This window comes from Erinaceus europaeus, chromosome 11 (genome assembly GCF_950295315.1).
Source record: "Erinaceus europaeus chromosome 11, mEriEur2.1, whole genome shotgun sequence".
Classification (NCBI taxonomy): Eukaryota; Metazoa; Chordata; class Mammalia; order Eulipotyphla; family Erinaceidae; genus Erinaceus; species Erinaceus europaeus.
In genome coordinates this window covers 5,684,046-5,699,652 of record NC_080172.1, presented here as the reverse complement: position 1 = coordinate 5,699,652, position 15,607 = coordinate 5,684,046, and the positions used below count along the sequence as shown (strand labels likewise).

At 42.0% G+C, this 15,607-nt stretch overlaps 1 protein-coding gene across 7 annotated transcripts in view; it reads left to right on the top strand.

Moving 5' to 3' along the window:
- The first annotated feature begins 426 nt into the window (after window positions 1-426).
- MTX3 (metaxin 3) overlaps window positions 427-15,607 on the top strand; it is a 37,838-nt gene continuing 22,657 nt past the window's right edge. For 4 of the 7 annotated variants that reach the window (XR_009552450.1, XR_009552449.1, XR_009552448.1 and 1 more), the window contains exons 1-8: window positions 433-526; window positions 988-1,057; window positions 1,522-1,598; window positions 3,503-3,595; window positions 4,102-4,284; window positions 4,392-4,468; window positions 5,813-5,970; window positions 7,652-7,740. Coding sequence is in view for 4 of the 7 variants with exons in the window: in XM_060201089.1 (XP_060057072.1) it covers window positions 446-526; window positions 988-1,057; window positions 1,522-1,598; window positions 3,503-3,595; window positions 4,102-4,284; window positions 4,392-4,468; window positions 5,813-5,970; window positions 7,652-7,740 (828 nt within the window). In the remaining 3 variants the exon portion in view is untranslated. Of the gene's footprint in view, window positions 527-987; window positions 1,058-1,345; window positions 1,428-1,521; window positions 1,599-3,502; window positions 3,596-4,101; window positions 4,285-4,391; window positions 4,469-5,812; window positions 5,971-7,651; window positions 7,741-10,391; window positions 14,962-15,607 lie in introns of those variants that run through there. The other 3 variants (XM_016186225.2, XM_007518668.3, XM_060201091.1) reach the window with 3 other exon arrangements.

Genomic DNA, 15,607 nt, shown 5'->3' with positions numbered 1-15,607 from the left:
CGTTGGCTTTTATTTAAATTCAATAAATTGGTGTAAGACAAAAGCTAACGGACAACCTTCCGCGTCTAGCATAATTTTATAATATTCCTTCACAATCTACAAAATCCTTCACAATCTAATAAATCCTTCACAATCATATGCATCTTTATCTTTTCTTTTTGTGGACGTATTTTTTCATTTCTGTCCTTCATTTTCCTTCTGTCCTTCTTATCTCTTTACTCTCCATCTTTCTTTTATTTCATTTTCCCCACTTGCCACCTGCAGACAGTACACACGTCCCCTCGAGTCCTTTAGCCCCAAGTGCGCTGCTATTCTCACCCCGCGGAGCTCCTTTCCGGGGAACAGAGGCTCCATCGCTGCCACTTGTCCCGCCCCCTCAGTGCCACGTGCCGGAAGTGGGGAGGCAAAAAGTGCTTCCGGGGTAGCAAAGGTCGGCTCCGGCAAGATGGCGGCCCCCTTGGAGCTCAGCTGCTGGGGAGGAGGCTGGGGGCTCCCGTCGGTGCACGGCGAGTCCCTAGTGGTGATGGTGAGGCGGCGTCGCGGGGGTCGAGGGGCGGCGAGGCTGCGGGACGCGGGGCCCGGCGCAGGCGGAGGCGTTTCCTCTGTGGCTGCGGGGCCGCCGCTCTGCGAGGCGATGCTCGCCGCACTGCCGGGCGCCCTCCGGGGCTCGGAGGGGGAGAGGAAAAGGGAGAGGGGAGGGAGGGGAGGGCTGCTCCTTGCAAAGTGGGCAGGGAGATGGAGGGAAAACTCGGAGCGGGGGCCTCTCCCTCTCTCTCTCTCTCTCGCCCCCCTCCTCCTCCAGTCCTTTCGGGAACCGCGTCCACAACCCTGCAGAGCGGCGCGCTCTCCCCCCACTGCCACCTCGAGATCCTCAACTCCCCTGGCGGCTTTCTGCCTTGCGGGCACGGGGTTGGTGAAATCCAAACGGCCTTGCCGACCGGCATAACGGACCCTGTCTAAATGTCTTCTTGCAAACTCTTGTTTCAGGCTTATGCTAAATTTTCTGGTGCACCCTTGAAAGTCAATGTCATAGATAACACTTGGAGAGGTTCAAGAGGTAAAGACACCACCACTACCACCGCCTACACCACCGCCATCCCCTCTTCCTCCTCTCTTCTCCTTTTTTTTTTTGTTTTTGTTTTTTGTTTTTGTATTTTTCTATTTTGGAATTATGAACCATTGAGCCACGGAGTGCCTTTGGGTTTTCGTTTCTTACCATTGCATGAGCTTGGCTGTGTATGTTTTTGCTTTTAAAGTTTTGAGTATTTATGGCCATTCTGAGTCGTAGTCATTTCAAAGTACAAGCCAAGTCGGTGGAAACTAAAAGAATGGAAATGTTCTGTAGCATTGCTTCTGGTGAAATCTGTGGAATTGCATAAAAAGTAAGATGAAAATACTCCGGCCACCCCTCCACGCCTGTGCCATTGGTATATATATTTTATAATATGGGGTTTTTCTCTTAAGAGGAAATCGAAATGCTTCATTGTGTATAAATTGGTTTTATTATTATTATTATTATAGGAGATGTACCAGTTTTGACAACTGAAGACAACATTGTTTCTCAGCCAACAAAAATACTTAACTTTTTAAAAAAACAGGTGGGTGGTTTCTTTTCAGGTTGTTGACCTTGCATCTTAGAAAAAATACACAGTGGGTGGGAGGGAGATAGTATAATGGTTATGCAAAGAGACTCTCATGCCTGAGGCTCTCAAGTCCCAGGTTCAGTCACACTCCCCCCCCCCATGTAAGATTGTTTTGTTTTAGAATCTTTTTTGCAAACTCATTAGACAATTGGCAATACCTTGATTAAAAATAGGGCTTGGTTATAAAGATCAACTTCAATTCCTGCTCAAAAATGAGTTTTTATTGTGATTTGGAATCATATAGGGAAGTTGATTTTTCTCCCTACTTATACTTTGTTTGCGTTTTATGAAAACTTATATATAAATTTCAGTTTAACCATCTTCAGTGTTATATCATTGATAGTAAAGTCACTTCAGTCATATATTTTCTACACAGCTGTGCAGTGCATGACTTCTGAGTCCTCACTTAGTAGTGAAAAGCTGGTAGTTATAATTAAATACTTCATGAAATAACATCCAGATGTTTGAACATGTAAAGATTTATGTACTATATTCAAAAATATTAAACATGTAGAGATTTCTATAAATGTAAAAGACATAATTGGTTTTTCCAATAATTTAAAAACTGAGTTGTATGTCAACCAGATTTAGAATTTTTCTTAGATTGAAACATTTTTCTTTTTTTAAGTTGGAAAATGATACCAATTAAAAAAAATTTCCATTATTGTTAACAGAAATAACAGCTTAAATGTATTATTTTTTAAAATTTCATTAGTGATTTAATATTGATTTACAAAATTAACATGTCAACAGGGGTATAATTCCCACCACCAGAGCTCTGACTGCTCAGTCCCTTCACTGCAAGTCACAGCAGTTCTCCCAAGGTTGCAGACATGGGTCAGCTGTCATCTCTACAGCTGTCTGTCCACATTTGCACATACTCGCCCTCTTTTTCTTCCAGGTTTAGTTCTTTTTCTACCCTCTCCCCCCCCAAGCTAAACATAACCCTATTATTACATCCAAATGCCCCTCCCTTTCCCCTCCCCCCTCTTTCTGGGTCCTGATGGAGTTGAAGTTCAGAGCCCTCTTATCCTCTTCCTTCTTTTTTTAATAATATTTATTTATTTTCCCTTTTTGTTGCCTTTGTTGTTTTTATTGTTGTAGTTATTGTTGTTGTTGTTATTGATGCCATCGTTGTTGGATAAGACAGAGAGAAATGGAGAGAGGAGGGGAAGACAGAGAGGGGGAGAGAAAGACAGACACCTGCAGACCTGCTTCACCGCCTGTGAAGCGACTCCCCTGCAGGTGGGGAGCCGGGGGCTCGAACCGGGATCCTTACACTGGTCCTTGAGCTTTGTGCCATGTGCGCTTAACCCGCTGCACTACTGCCCGACTCCCATCCGCTTCCTTCTGTCACTTCTCCCCCACTGGGAGTGTGGATCAAAATTGTTTTGGGGGTGTAGAAGGTAGGAGTTCTGGCTTCTGTAATTACTTCCCTGCTGGACATGGGCATTGGCAGTTCATATCTCCAGACACTCACATTTATTTTGTATTGTATGCCACACTGCACTAGGTAATCAACAATCACTGAGATAATAGTAGTTAAAAAAATTACAGCTTATATTTATTATTTTTTTAAAAAAATTTTTTTAACCAGTGCAGTGCTCAGCCCTGACTTATGGTGGTGTGGGGGCATTGACTCTGGGACCTCTGAGCCTCAGGCATGAGTCTTTTTGCATAACCATTATGCTATCTACCTCCTAGCTATTGATTCTTTAGGTGTGCTAAGAACTTTATTTGGAGTAAGTAGGACTTGTCACTCAATTTGAATTTTGATTAGTACTGTGCTTTCCAATTATTTAGCTTCACTGTTGGGGATACTCTTGACTCTTGAGGTTTGGTTTTATATTTTTTAATAGAAATATAATGCTGATTATGAACTCTCAGCAAAACAAGGGGCAGATACGCTGGCTTACATTGCTCTCCTCGAAGAGAAGCTTCTACCTGCAGTGGTGAGTATTGATGAATATCACAGAATTTTAGTGACCTAACTGAAAATGTACCTACTGTGTTTAAAAGAAACACAATGAAAAGGACTTAAGAGTAGATGTCACTTAGGTATTAGCCTTGCTTCTCTGTCATGAAACTACTGACATGTAACATTAAACATTCCACTAATATGTGAAAAAACAAAATGATCTAGAATGTTATTTTGAAAATAACTCTTTGTGGAATATGAATGTTGTTACTCCATGTATTAGAATTGAACACATTTTAACTGACTGATACCACAAGGACTTAATGAGCATGCATGCCAGCCTTCTTCTGAGTGGCTGGGATATGGCAAATCAACAAAACACACATTTAAAACTTCATTTTGTCATAAGTCATTCTTTCTGGAAAATGTATATGAAGTCACTTTATACAAAGGTATTTGTGGGAAAAACTCTCACATGGACTGAACAATCTTTCTCTGAATAAAGAACATCTTTATAAGGTTTTGTCCCTCCTTTTGTAGCTTCATACATTCTGGGTTGAGAGCGACAATTACTTCACTGTGACAAAGCCATGGTTTGCCTCACGAATTCCTTTCCCCCTGAGTTTGATCCTGCCTGGAAGAATGTCTAAAGGAGCACTGAATAGGATTCTTCTGACCAGAGGAGAACCTCCCCTCTACCACCTCCAAGAAGTGGAAGCACAGGTATGGGCGCCCTCCAGAAGAGGTAGAAGACGACAGTGGTGAGATCCCACAGAAGAGAATTCTAGCGCATCTTTTCTGCCTTTGAGATGCTGTTTCATCCCTCACAGATATACAGAGATGCCAAGGAATGCTTAAATCTTCTGTCACACAGATTGGGAACATCTCAGTTTTTCTTTGGAGATAGGTGAGTTTTTTGCTGTGCTATGCCTGCCTCCCCCCGCCACCCTTACCCCCCCGTCCCCGGCTCTCTCTATCTGAGAAAGAAATATCCCAGAAATGACAAATATAAAAATGCCATTTTAAAAAACCTGGAAAAAAAATCATTTTTATGTTTCGTGTGCATATATTCAACGAGCAGTTATTTAAGGCAAATTCTTTTGTCCTCCATCCAAAAGGAGATTTTCATAAAAAAAAAAAAGGATTCAATGAATTTTTACTATAAGAAACATTTTCTGTTAGTGATGATCTAATATTGACAGTATGTCATGTATGTGTATTTTACACATCTAAGTTTGGTCTGGGGAGGTAGCTCAGTGATAAAATGCAGGACTTACAAACCTGAGGCTCGAAGTTCTGTCCTTGGCACCACTTACACCAGAGCTGAGTGATACTCTCATCTCTCTCCCTTTTTATGTATTTAATTTTATTAACTAAATTAATTAATTAATTAATTTTTGCCAGAGCACTGCTCAGCTCTGGCTTATGGTGGTGTGGGGAATTGAACCTGGGACTTTGGAGTCTCAGGCATGAGAGTCTCTTTGCATAACCATCATGCTGTCTACCCCCACCCATTCTCCCTCTTTTCCATAAAAATAAAGAAATATGGGAGTTGGGCTGTAGCGCAGCGGGTTAAGCGCAGGTGGCGCAAAGCACAGGGACCAGAGTAAGGATCCCGGTTCAAGCCCCGGCTCCCCACCTGCAGGGGAGTCGCTTCACAAGTGGTGAAGCTGGTCTGCAGGTGTCTATCTTTCTTTCCCCTTCTCTGTCTTCCCCCTCCTCTCTCCATTTCTCTGTACTATCCAACAATGACGACAACAATAATAACTACAACAATGTTAAACAACAAGGGCAACAAAAGGGAATAAATAAATAAATAAAATTAAAAAAAAATAAGAAATATACTGTTGAAAAGAAAAGCCTTAAGATTATTCCCATCCTATTTCCAATCCCAATTTGACACTTGGGAATAAAAACGCATCTTTAATTTTTAAAAAGACTGTACTGTATACTTCTTCTTCTAGCGTTTGCTCTTCTTCCGTAGCCAGTCAACAGTGTCAGGTTGAGCCTGATGTCAAGTTTCGAGACTATAGTTAAGAACTAGGACATGGGTTTGAGGATGTGTGTATATTGTGTGTGTGCGCGCCGCGCGCAGTGGTTGCTAGGAGTCAAGTTTGAGGTTTCTTTCATACCTATGAAGTATGTGCTCTATTTCTGAGTAACATCTCTGGCCCCAAGAGGAAAAAAAAATAGACGTAGGCCCAAGTAATATTTTCTCAAATGCTTTTAAAAAACCTTCATTTATTTTTAGGCCTTCTACCTTGGATGCCTATGTATTTGGTTTTATCGCTCCTCTTTATAAAGTACGTTTTCCAAAAGTTCAGCTACAAGGACATCTGAAACAGCTCTCCAACTTGTGTCGCTTCTGTGATGACATCTTAAACAGTTATTTTAAGCGTAATATTGGAGGTATGTGACTTTTCTCCAGCTAATCTTTGTTTGCATAGAGTACCTGCATATTCTAGAGATGGGTAAGCAGAATTACTATGCATTAACCAAGTTTGTCTGTCGTCTTTAAGTGTATTCCTGATGTTTTCCAGTTTAATTTTATCGCCATGCATTAATACTTATTTAGGAAGACATATATATATAGCCTTTGATGTGTTTCTTCTGAATTGTATATATTTTTTATTTAAATATTGCCCCTTTGAAATATGTCATTTTTCTTCTAAAAGTTTAAGCCATAGGTATTTATTAAGCCCCTTCTGAAAGCTAGTTTCTATCTTAATACAGATGGGCAATTACCTTAAATGTTGCTTCTAGCATTTTCCTGCGTGAACAGAAAGCGGCAGCAGATTGGTTTTGGTGAGGTACACTCCCATGATTCTACTGCTTGAGAACTGATTGCATCAGACCGGAGGTACAGTAAATAGAGAGCACCTCACTGAGGATAGAGTCTTTGGAAGCATGGGGACTTGTGCTTAAGTAACTGGGGCATCAGTGTGTATTGGAAGATGTGGTGGAAAGTACACCTGTAAAAAACAGAAGTTAAAAGGCTAGTAGGCTTAGGGACAGACTGTTACTATTACTATTAATGATCACTGTCATTTATGGTAGATTATGTATTTTGTGTATATAGAGGTTAGTAGTTTGGGAGCCATGAAATTAAGTAATTTTATTATTATTATTATTTATTTATTTACTTTCCCTTTTGTTGCCTTTATTTTATTGTTGTTGTTATTGATGTCATTGTTGGATAGGACAGAGAGAATGGAGAGAGGAGGGGAGACAGAGAGGGGAGAGAGAAAGACAGACACCTGCAGACCTGCTTCACCGCTTGTGAAGTGACCCCCCTGCAGGTGGGGAGCCGGGGGCTCAAACCGGGATCCTTAGGCCGGCCCTTGCACTAAGTGCTACCTCCCGACCCCCTGAAATTAAGTCATCTTTAACCACATTGCTTTGGATCAGTGATCAGCAAACCTGACTATACAACTAAAACAAAAGTTTGGATCATGTTTCACATTTATTAAATTAAGACATCTTGGGGATAGATCCCAGGAATTTGAGTTTTTTTAAATTTGTTTTTATTTATTTTGGAGACAGAGAACTTAAGAAGGAAGGGAGACTTAGAGAGGAAGAGACACATGTAGCACTGTCTGACCACTTGTGAAGCTTCCCCGCTGCAGGCGAGGGAGGACTGGTCCCTGGGTCACCGTGCCCTGTAATATGTGCACTCAGCCTGGGGAGCCACCAGAGGTCCTCAGGCTTTGTAAGCCCTCGCAAATACTTGGGGTTTTCCCAAATAAGTTACCAACGAGGGTGCCCAGTGGGTAGCTGTTTGGGAGCCCCTGCCTTAGAAGGCTTTCCAAATAGACTGATGTAAAATTTGTGGGGAAAAGAGACAGCTTAAACTTGAGAAGGAAATGGAGATGGATCTGGTCTTACACTGATTACTTTGGCTCACTGCGGAACACGTGACTAACAGTGTGAATGGCACTTGGTTTTGGACGGCAGTATCCCTCTTAACTTTGAACTCAGAATGAATTTTCTCTCTTCCTAGAGGAAGGACAGGTGGGATTGACTCAAAATGCTTTCAATCTACACTTGAAGGCCTTTCTCATCTTCCTTTCTGATCTCTGTCCTCACTTAGGCTTTTCTCCTGCGGGACAAGAAGCAGTAGACGCAAACCTGCAGAAACTCACGCAGCTTGTGAACAAGGAATCCAACTTGATCGAAAAGGTCGATTTACTTTATCATTATTTTTGGTAGTTTAGTACTTTTCTTTCTGCATCTAACATTTAATTTGGGTTATACACTCACTGTGCACTGGGTGCATTTTTTCCCCCACAAAGTAGCATAAGCACATTTGCTCAGGTTCTGTAATAATACAACATTTTACAGTTAGTAGCGGCCTGATTGCTCTGTGGAAAGATCTGATAGTGGCATTGGGCTTCCTTTTGTTAAACAATTGATATTTTTTCCAGCTAGGAGACTCAATAGACAGTCTTAAAAAGACACAACCAAAATGCTTTTTTGCTTGTCTGCCTGTTTCTGTCTCTGAAGGGAAATATCTTTTGCATGTATGCTTATCCGTGTGTGTGTGTGTGTGTGTGTGTGTGTGTGTGTGTGTGTGTGTGAGAAGAGCATAATCATATCCCTTTTTTCTCTTTCACAACAACTATTTTCTTTCATTTTGCAACTGTGCAAGTATTCATTTGGTGAGAGAGGCACTGAGGAGCTGGATTGAGGAAGGTGCCAGCAATGAAAATTTCAGGAGTGGTTCTAAGAGGGAAAGTAAGAGTTATACATTCTCTCCTCCAAGTATCTGGGAAGCTTCCCTCCCCTCCCCTCCTTTTTATACAATAGAATAGTACTTCATTATTATTATTATTATTTTTTGCCTCCAGGGTTATTGCTGGGACTCGGTGTCTGCACCACAAGTCCACTGCTTCTGGAGGCTACTTTTTTCCTTTTTTTTGCCTTTGTTGTTTTATCATTGTTGTGGTTATTATTGTTGTTATTTGATGTTGTCGTTGTTGGATAGAACAGAGAAATGGAGAGAGGAGGGGAAGACAGAGGGGGAGAGAAAGATAGACACCTGCAGACCTGCTTCACCGCCCAGTAAAGTGACTCCCCTGCGGGTGGGGAGCTGGGGGCTCGAACCAGGATCGTTAGGCCGGTCGGTGAGCTTTGTGCCACGTGTGCTTAACCCGCTGTGCTACCGCCCGACCCCTAGTACTTCATTATTTTACACACTATTGTGGCCTAATAATTCTAACAGTTCTTAAAGTCTGAGTAGTTGAGCAGACATTGTGTTGCATGAGTTTGATTTGAATCCTTTCACTTGGTCCTTGCAGCCCCTCTAAGTAGGAAGCATGCGACCATCTGTATTGTCCGGGAGAGGGCACTGAAGCTTTGAGAGCAGCCAGGGAGGCGGCTGGCTCAGTGGGTAGGACTCGCTAGCTGAGGTCCGCGTTTGATCTCAGTACTACATATGCTGGGGCACATTTTTCTCTCACGAAATCTTTAACTTTATTTTTTTTTTATATTTATTTATTCCCTTTTGTTGCCCTTGTTGTTTTATTGTTGTTGTGGTTATTATTATTTTTGTTATTGATGTCATTGATCTTAGATAGGACAGAGAGAAATGGAGGTGGGGGGAGAGAAAGACAGACACCTGCAGACCTGCTTCACCACCTGTGAAGCGACTCCCCTGCAGGGGGGGAGCCGGGGGCTCAAACCGGATCCTTACGCCAGTCCTTGCACTTTGAGCCATGTGCGCTTAACCCGCAGAGCTACCACCAACTCCCTGAAATCTTTTAACTCTTAGGAAGAGAAAGAGTAGCTTGTGTCACCTGCTTGAGATCATTCAGCTGGCAAGAGATAGGGAATTCACTCCCTAGAAGGTGGACTAGAGTGTAGGATGACCCTGCAGTTAGTCAGACTTCGAATTCATGCAGAAGGCTGTGTATCCATCCCTGACTAGTAGTGCTGGTAGCCAGGTGCGCACCTGCTACCTTGGGAATGACTTCCACTTGTTTTTATATTTGATGTGTTATTATAACATGAGAAGTGAGTAAAGCTAAACGATAAAATTATAATGTGCATGTATTCTATTGTTGAGTGGTCTTCCAGACCAAGTTTCTTCATAGAGTCTTAAGAGGGAGAGTTGAAGAGACAGAGACGCCATGGCCCCACTTATGATCCGCGGCACTCCCAGGGCGCTGGGGTTTGAACCCAGCTTCTTGTGCCTGGTAGGGAATGTGTTTTACCACATGAGCCGCCCCCCCACCCCGACCCCCCGGGCTCTGTAGTTCGTTTTCATTGCGGTAGTGAGGTGTAGTTGGAAACCAGTTGTGTTAGACTAAGAAGACCTGAGTTCAGATTTCAGTTCTCACATTAGCTTGGCACATCAGTGCAGATTCCTTAATTTTCTGGAGATTCTTTTCTGCTGGTCTGAAATTAGGGGATGAGTGTCTGCTTTTCTCCCCTTTCCACACGTGTCGAGGAGACCAAACAAGTACACGGGGCATACTTTGTAAACGGCGGCACTTAGTGTGACAGAGGCGTTACTTTCACGCTTACTGTCAGAAGTCCTCTTCAACCTGCTGTGGTTGAAGTCCCGCTGGCTATTTATTTTGTTGGATCACTGTAGTTTCATGAAGATACCAAGAACGGACCGTGTCACTCTGCTACAGAAACTGAGCCAGTCGGCATTTATTTGGAGTATGACATTTAGCATTCTTGCGAGATCATTTGCAAGAAAAAGGTTTCTTCTGCAGGGACACGTGGTTCTGCACTCGTCTAGGCAGTGGTCTGCACAGGAGAGCTCGCTCTGCGTACGTGGTCCTACGGCCATTAGTCAGATGAACCTTTTGTCCTTTCTGCAGATGGATGACAGTCTTCGCCAAAGCCCTCAGCTTCCTCCACGGAAACTGCCAACACTCAAACTGACTCCCGCCGAAGAAGAAGATAATTCTTTACGACGACTGTCACCCTGACATTCATTATGCTTTCTGTCCAGAAAGAAAAACAGGGGTGCTGTAGTACAGGAATCTCTTACAGTACGTACCATTCACGGGCATGAAGAGGACTTCGAAGAAACTCTCTAGGACAGATTGTTTTTCATTAGGATGCCTGTATTTTATCTTGGCAATGCACTTTAAATCACATCAAAATGAATGCTAAATGGACTTGAAAAAGAAAACACATTATATATAATATATATATATATATATATATATTAATGACCTGCCTAAACTTTTGGCAGATTATTTTGCCTATGGTTCACACGTTGCTGGCCAAAAGCTGCAGTTCTATTCTGAAGGTGCATTTTTAATTTATTACTTTAATGTGCTTAGGCCAGTTTCAGTATCTAATATATACGGCTCTCTGGCTGAAGCTTTTTCTTATTTAGAAATCTGATGCCTATTTCAGACTTTAGGAAAAGTATAAATTGCTTTAATAGGAAAGTCTGCTAACTTTTAAAAGCAGTGAGGAATGTGCTTTTTAAAATTATGCTGTCCTGCACCTACTTGTGCAGCGTATAGTATCATGCAGGAATATTAAAGCTGGTCAGGTATGACAGTCACGCAACTCAGTGCTCTGCCATGTGGCGTATTTGCAGATGCCGTCAGTATAGGGTGGTGAGGGCTCTTAGTCTCGACTGGGTGAATTTAGATGTGTGTGTGTGTGTGTGTGTGTGTGTGTGTGTGTAAAATTCATCATCAGCTCTAGTTGTTTCTTTCATGGATCGACTTCAGGAGAACTGTCTGTCATTCTACCATTGATGTAAAGTCTTAATGAAATTTGCCCAGTGCATAGCCACTATTCAGAAGGGGCCCACCCACAGAGACATTGGGTCTCCACTGTGTGTGAGGCTAGGTTTCACCTTACTTGGCTCTCTCATAACATGAGAGATGTTTGGGCAAATCAGCCTGGATGACAGTTCATCATAGTTCAACTACAGTTGATTTTCTAAAAGGAATAACTGGGAGCAGCAGTAAATTTCAAAAACCATGTTCTGCTTATTGGTTATCGAACTGTTAAAGGACTTGCTGTGTCAGTGGTTTTACTTGTGATGGAATCTTGATCACTTTAGTGGTTGAGGTGCTTCTGTTGTCCTAAACCACTTCTGAGGTTTTTAAAAATCTAGGGCCGTGTTTCTGATTACTGTCTTACCAGAATACTGTGGTGCTCAGCCAGTCATCATGTCTTGCAGAAACCTCATGTTAGGAAAACAGTTTTGTAGTCACCAAGCTCATCTTATTGGAGCTGAGTGGAGCTCTGCTGTGCTGTCGCCCCCCCCCCCCCATCTCTCAAGTGGTTCTGTATTTAGGTGGCTGTTTGTTCAGACAGGCACCCTTAAGTCACTATAAACATTTCTTCCCTGAGAGTTCTAATTAATAAACAAGGTTGTCTTCAAAATCTTGTTCATTTATTTGGATATTTAGGGAAATACCTAATGGATTTCACTACTTTTGCAAGCGGGGGGGGGAGGTGTGTGTAATCTTCAGAAGCAGCTTATTAGTTTCTTGAAAGCTATATGATTAGATTTATTTAAAAACATCATGACCATGAGACTTTATTGTTCACTAGGATTGCTGTATATTCCAGCGTGTGGATGACATATTAGTCAGACATCTGGTTTTGTTTTAGTGAGGCTTAGTCATTTTCAATTATGATCTATATTAAACCTTCCAAAAAGCACTTGAAATGGCTTACAATTGTAAAACACATGTAAGACAGGGCAATTAAAATTAGTTTTTGGAAAAATAAGAAATAAGTAGGAGAAAGCACTAAAAGATGGTAAATTTAACTCCATGTTGCTTCATGGACAAAGTAAAAATGATTACTGCTAGGTCATATATAAGTTTTCTCTCAATAAGACTACTGATGTCCACAAGTACAAAAAATGTGCTTACGTTTCTGTAAAAACGTGCAGTCACATTCTTCCATCACGCAGTAAGTACACTTTGCTACTTCTGTGTTGAATCTTTAATTGAAAGAAGGTTGTTTAAGCACAGCTACTCAGCTCTGGTTTATGGTGGTGCTGGGGATTGACCCTGGAGCTGCCTCGTCTCAGACAGGAAATTCCTTTTGCATAACCATTATGCTAACCTCTCCTGCCCCCTACTTAGTTCTGATATTTTTTCACAAACTGTCAAAAACATTAACCCTTGAAAGTCAAAATGTAGACACTTCAGTGAAAAGACAGGAAGTTGAGTGAGAGGTGGGTCCGAAGTCTACTATTTCTCTTAAGTTTATGCAAGGGAAACTTACTCTTTCACAATAAATAGGGTTGTAAGAATCAACTCAGTAGTAGATTCACCATTATATTGAGTTGCAATTTCAAGTCTAATGTTCTAGATACGGTATTCAATTCCAGATGAATATCACATCATTCTAAATACAAATTAAATGCAGTTTGTCTCGCTCTTGAGTTTTAAGAAAAAGCACGATTATTTAAAGATTTTTTTTTGGCCTTACCAGAGAAAGAAAAAGTACCACCTACAAGCAAGAACGATGATTTTCTTCAGGGATTAAGATAGTTTGAAGAACCTTTTTTTTCGCTCAGTACATGTTAGTTTTTCTCTTCTCTGTATTTGTTGTTTCTAACTGCACAGGGCGATGAGATGTGTGCTAGGACGGCCCCATACCGGAGAAGATGAGGCATGGCCGCTGCTCAGGGATTTCATACTCGACTTTGGTTTGATTATATAATTGAAATGCAAAGCAGAGCCACAGTATCATTTGGGTTGCAATGATAGTCGTTTTATATGTTGAAGTCTTTTCTTTCTCAGCTTTGTGGAATTAAGACTTTCCATTTTTCTTAAACAGATAACTAAGAAATTCATTATTAAATGAGCCAAACGTCACTGTGGTTGAGGTGCTTCTGTTGTCAAAGGTTTAATTGAAGTTTCCTGACATCTTCCAGGTGCTCGTTTTCACAGAGATGTAAAGATGGCATGTTTTTCCTAACGGTTTACAAAAAAAAAAATTGTAATAACAATGTAACTTATTATTATTTTGCCTCCAGGGTTATCCACTGCTCCTGGAGGTCATTTTTTCAATTTCTTTTTTCTGTTTTTGGATAGGACAGAGAGAAATTGAGAGGGGAGGACAAGGTAGAGATCGAGAGAGAAAGACAGACACCTGCAGACCTGCTTCACCACTTGTGAAGCGACCCCCCTGAAGGTGGGGAGCCGGGGACTCGAACTGGGATCCTTAACACTTTGTACTTTGTGTGCTTAACCCGCTGAGCCACCGCCCATCCCCTAGCACAAAGTTTTTACTGAAGGGTAGTTTTTGCTAGAGCCCTAGACTTAAAACTATTGTCACTAGAGTGGAAAAGTATTCTTAGCATCAAAAAGGATATAAAAAATGGTCTACTTCAAATGAGGAGGCCAATGATTACAGATGAGAATTACCATCGTTAAATAGTGATAGAAAGAACAAATGTGTGTTTATAAATAGGAACGCTATAGTGAAGGAATATTCATTGCAAAACAACCTTGGTTTCTTTTGAAAATGTAGGAAAATAAGGTGTTTTTTTTTTTTTTTAAATCACTTATTTGAAATTCTACTGTAAAAACATTGCACCTTTTAGCTCCTTGGAGAAGGGTGTGTTTTGATAGAAGATTGTCATATAAGTAGTGGGTTCTGTGATCAAGTAAGTTTGAGAAATGCTGAGTTAGTCAAGCTGCTGTAGGCATTTGAGAAGTATTGCTATACTACTGTGTGGCCTCAGTGCTCAAGAGCTCAGTGCACTGTATACACCACTTTCCTAATGTGAATATGGCTTATAGGAAGGGATCTTGGAATATTTACGTTCTGAGAAATAGTAGGTTGTTGGAAAAAGTCGTGACTTTTTTTTTTTTTTTGTAGGCAAAAACATGTCACGACTTTTCTGACAAGCCACCGCATCTAGGGAAATGCTGTCCTAAAGTGTTTGTGTTCATTGCCGTGGTTTCCTGTCTGTGGGCGCCCATCTAGCAAGCGCAGGCACTTACAGGATGGGAAGGGGGAGCCGGGTGGTGGCACACCTGGCCGACTGCACACATCACAATGCGCAAAGACCCAGTTCGAACCCCCAGTTCCCACCTGCAGGGGAAACTTTGCGAGTGGTGAAGTAGGGCTGCAGGTGTCTCTCTGTCTTTCTCTCCGTCTCTGTCTTTCTCTCCTTCCCTCTTGATTTCTGGTTGTCTCTAGTCAATAAATAATGATTTTAAAAAGTTAAAAAAATAAAGAAGTGGAATGGAAAAGGCAGGTCGGGACTCTGTATCCTGGGGAGGTGAGAGGGGTGGCTGAGGGTTTCTAGGTTGGCATTTAGGTAGCACACGAGGATCCTGGACAGACGAGCCCCTTCCCCTTGGATCACGGTTGGCCTGAGTCAGTCAGCTGTGTGGGGGTGTGAGCTGGTTGTTGCGTAGAACTAACTAGTCCTTGGGCATCCCTGAGACTAAGGAAACCCGTGTGAAACTCCAGAACCGACACTCCCCACAACCCTCAAAAAAAAAAGCAACGGGTATTTTTTTTTTTTTTCTCTTTTTTTTTATTTATTTAAGAAAGGATTAATTAACAAAACCATAGGGTAGGAGGGGTACAACTCCACACAATTCCCACCGCCCAATCTCCATATCCCACCCCTCCCCCGATAGCTTTCCCATTCTCTATCCCTCTGGGAGCATGGACCCAGGGTCATTGTGGGTTGCAGAAGGTAGAAGGTCTGGCTTCTGTAATTGCTTCCCTGCTGAACATGGGCGTTGACTGGTCGGTCCATACTCCCAGTCTGCCTCTCTCTTTCCCTAGTAGGGTGGGTCTCTGGGGAAGCTGAGCTCCAGGACATATTGGTGGGGTCTTCAATCCAGGGAAATCTGGCCGGCATCCTGAAGACACCTAGAACCTGGTGACTGAAAAGAGAGTTAACATACAAAGCCAAACAAATTGTTGAGCAATCATGGACCCAAAGCTTGGAAAAGTGGAGAGGAAGTATTAGGGAGGTACTCACTGCAAACTCTAGTGTACTGCTTTCTTACTTTGGTGCCATACTCCGTCAATTTCTGCTTTGCGTTTCTACTTCTTTTTTTTTTTTTTTTTACATGCA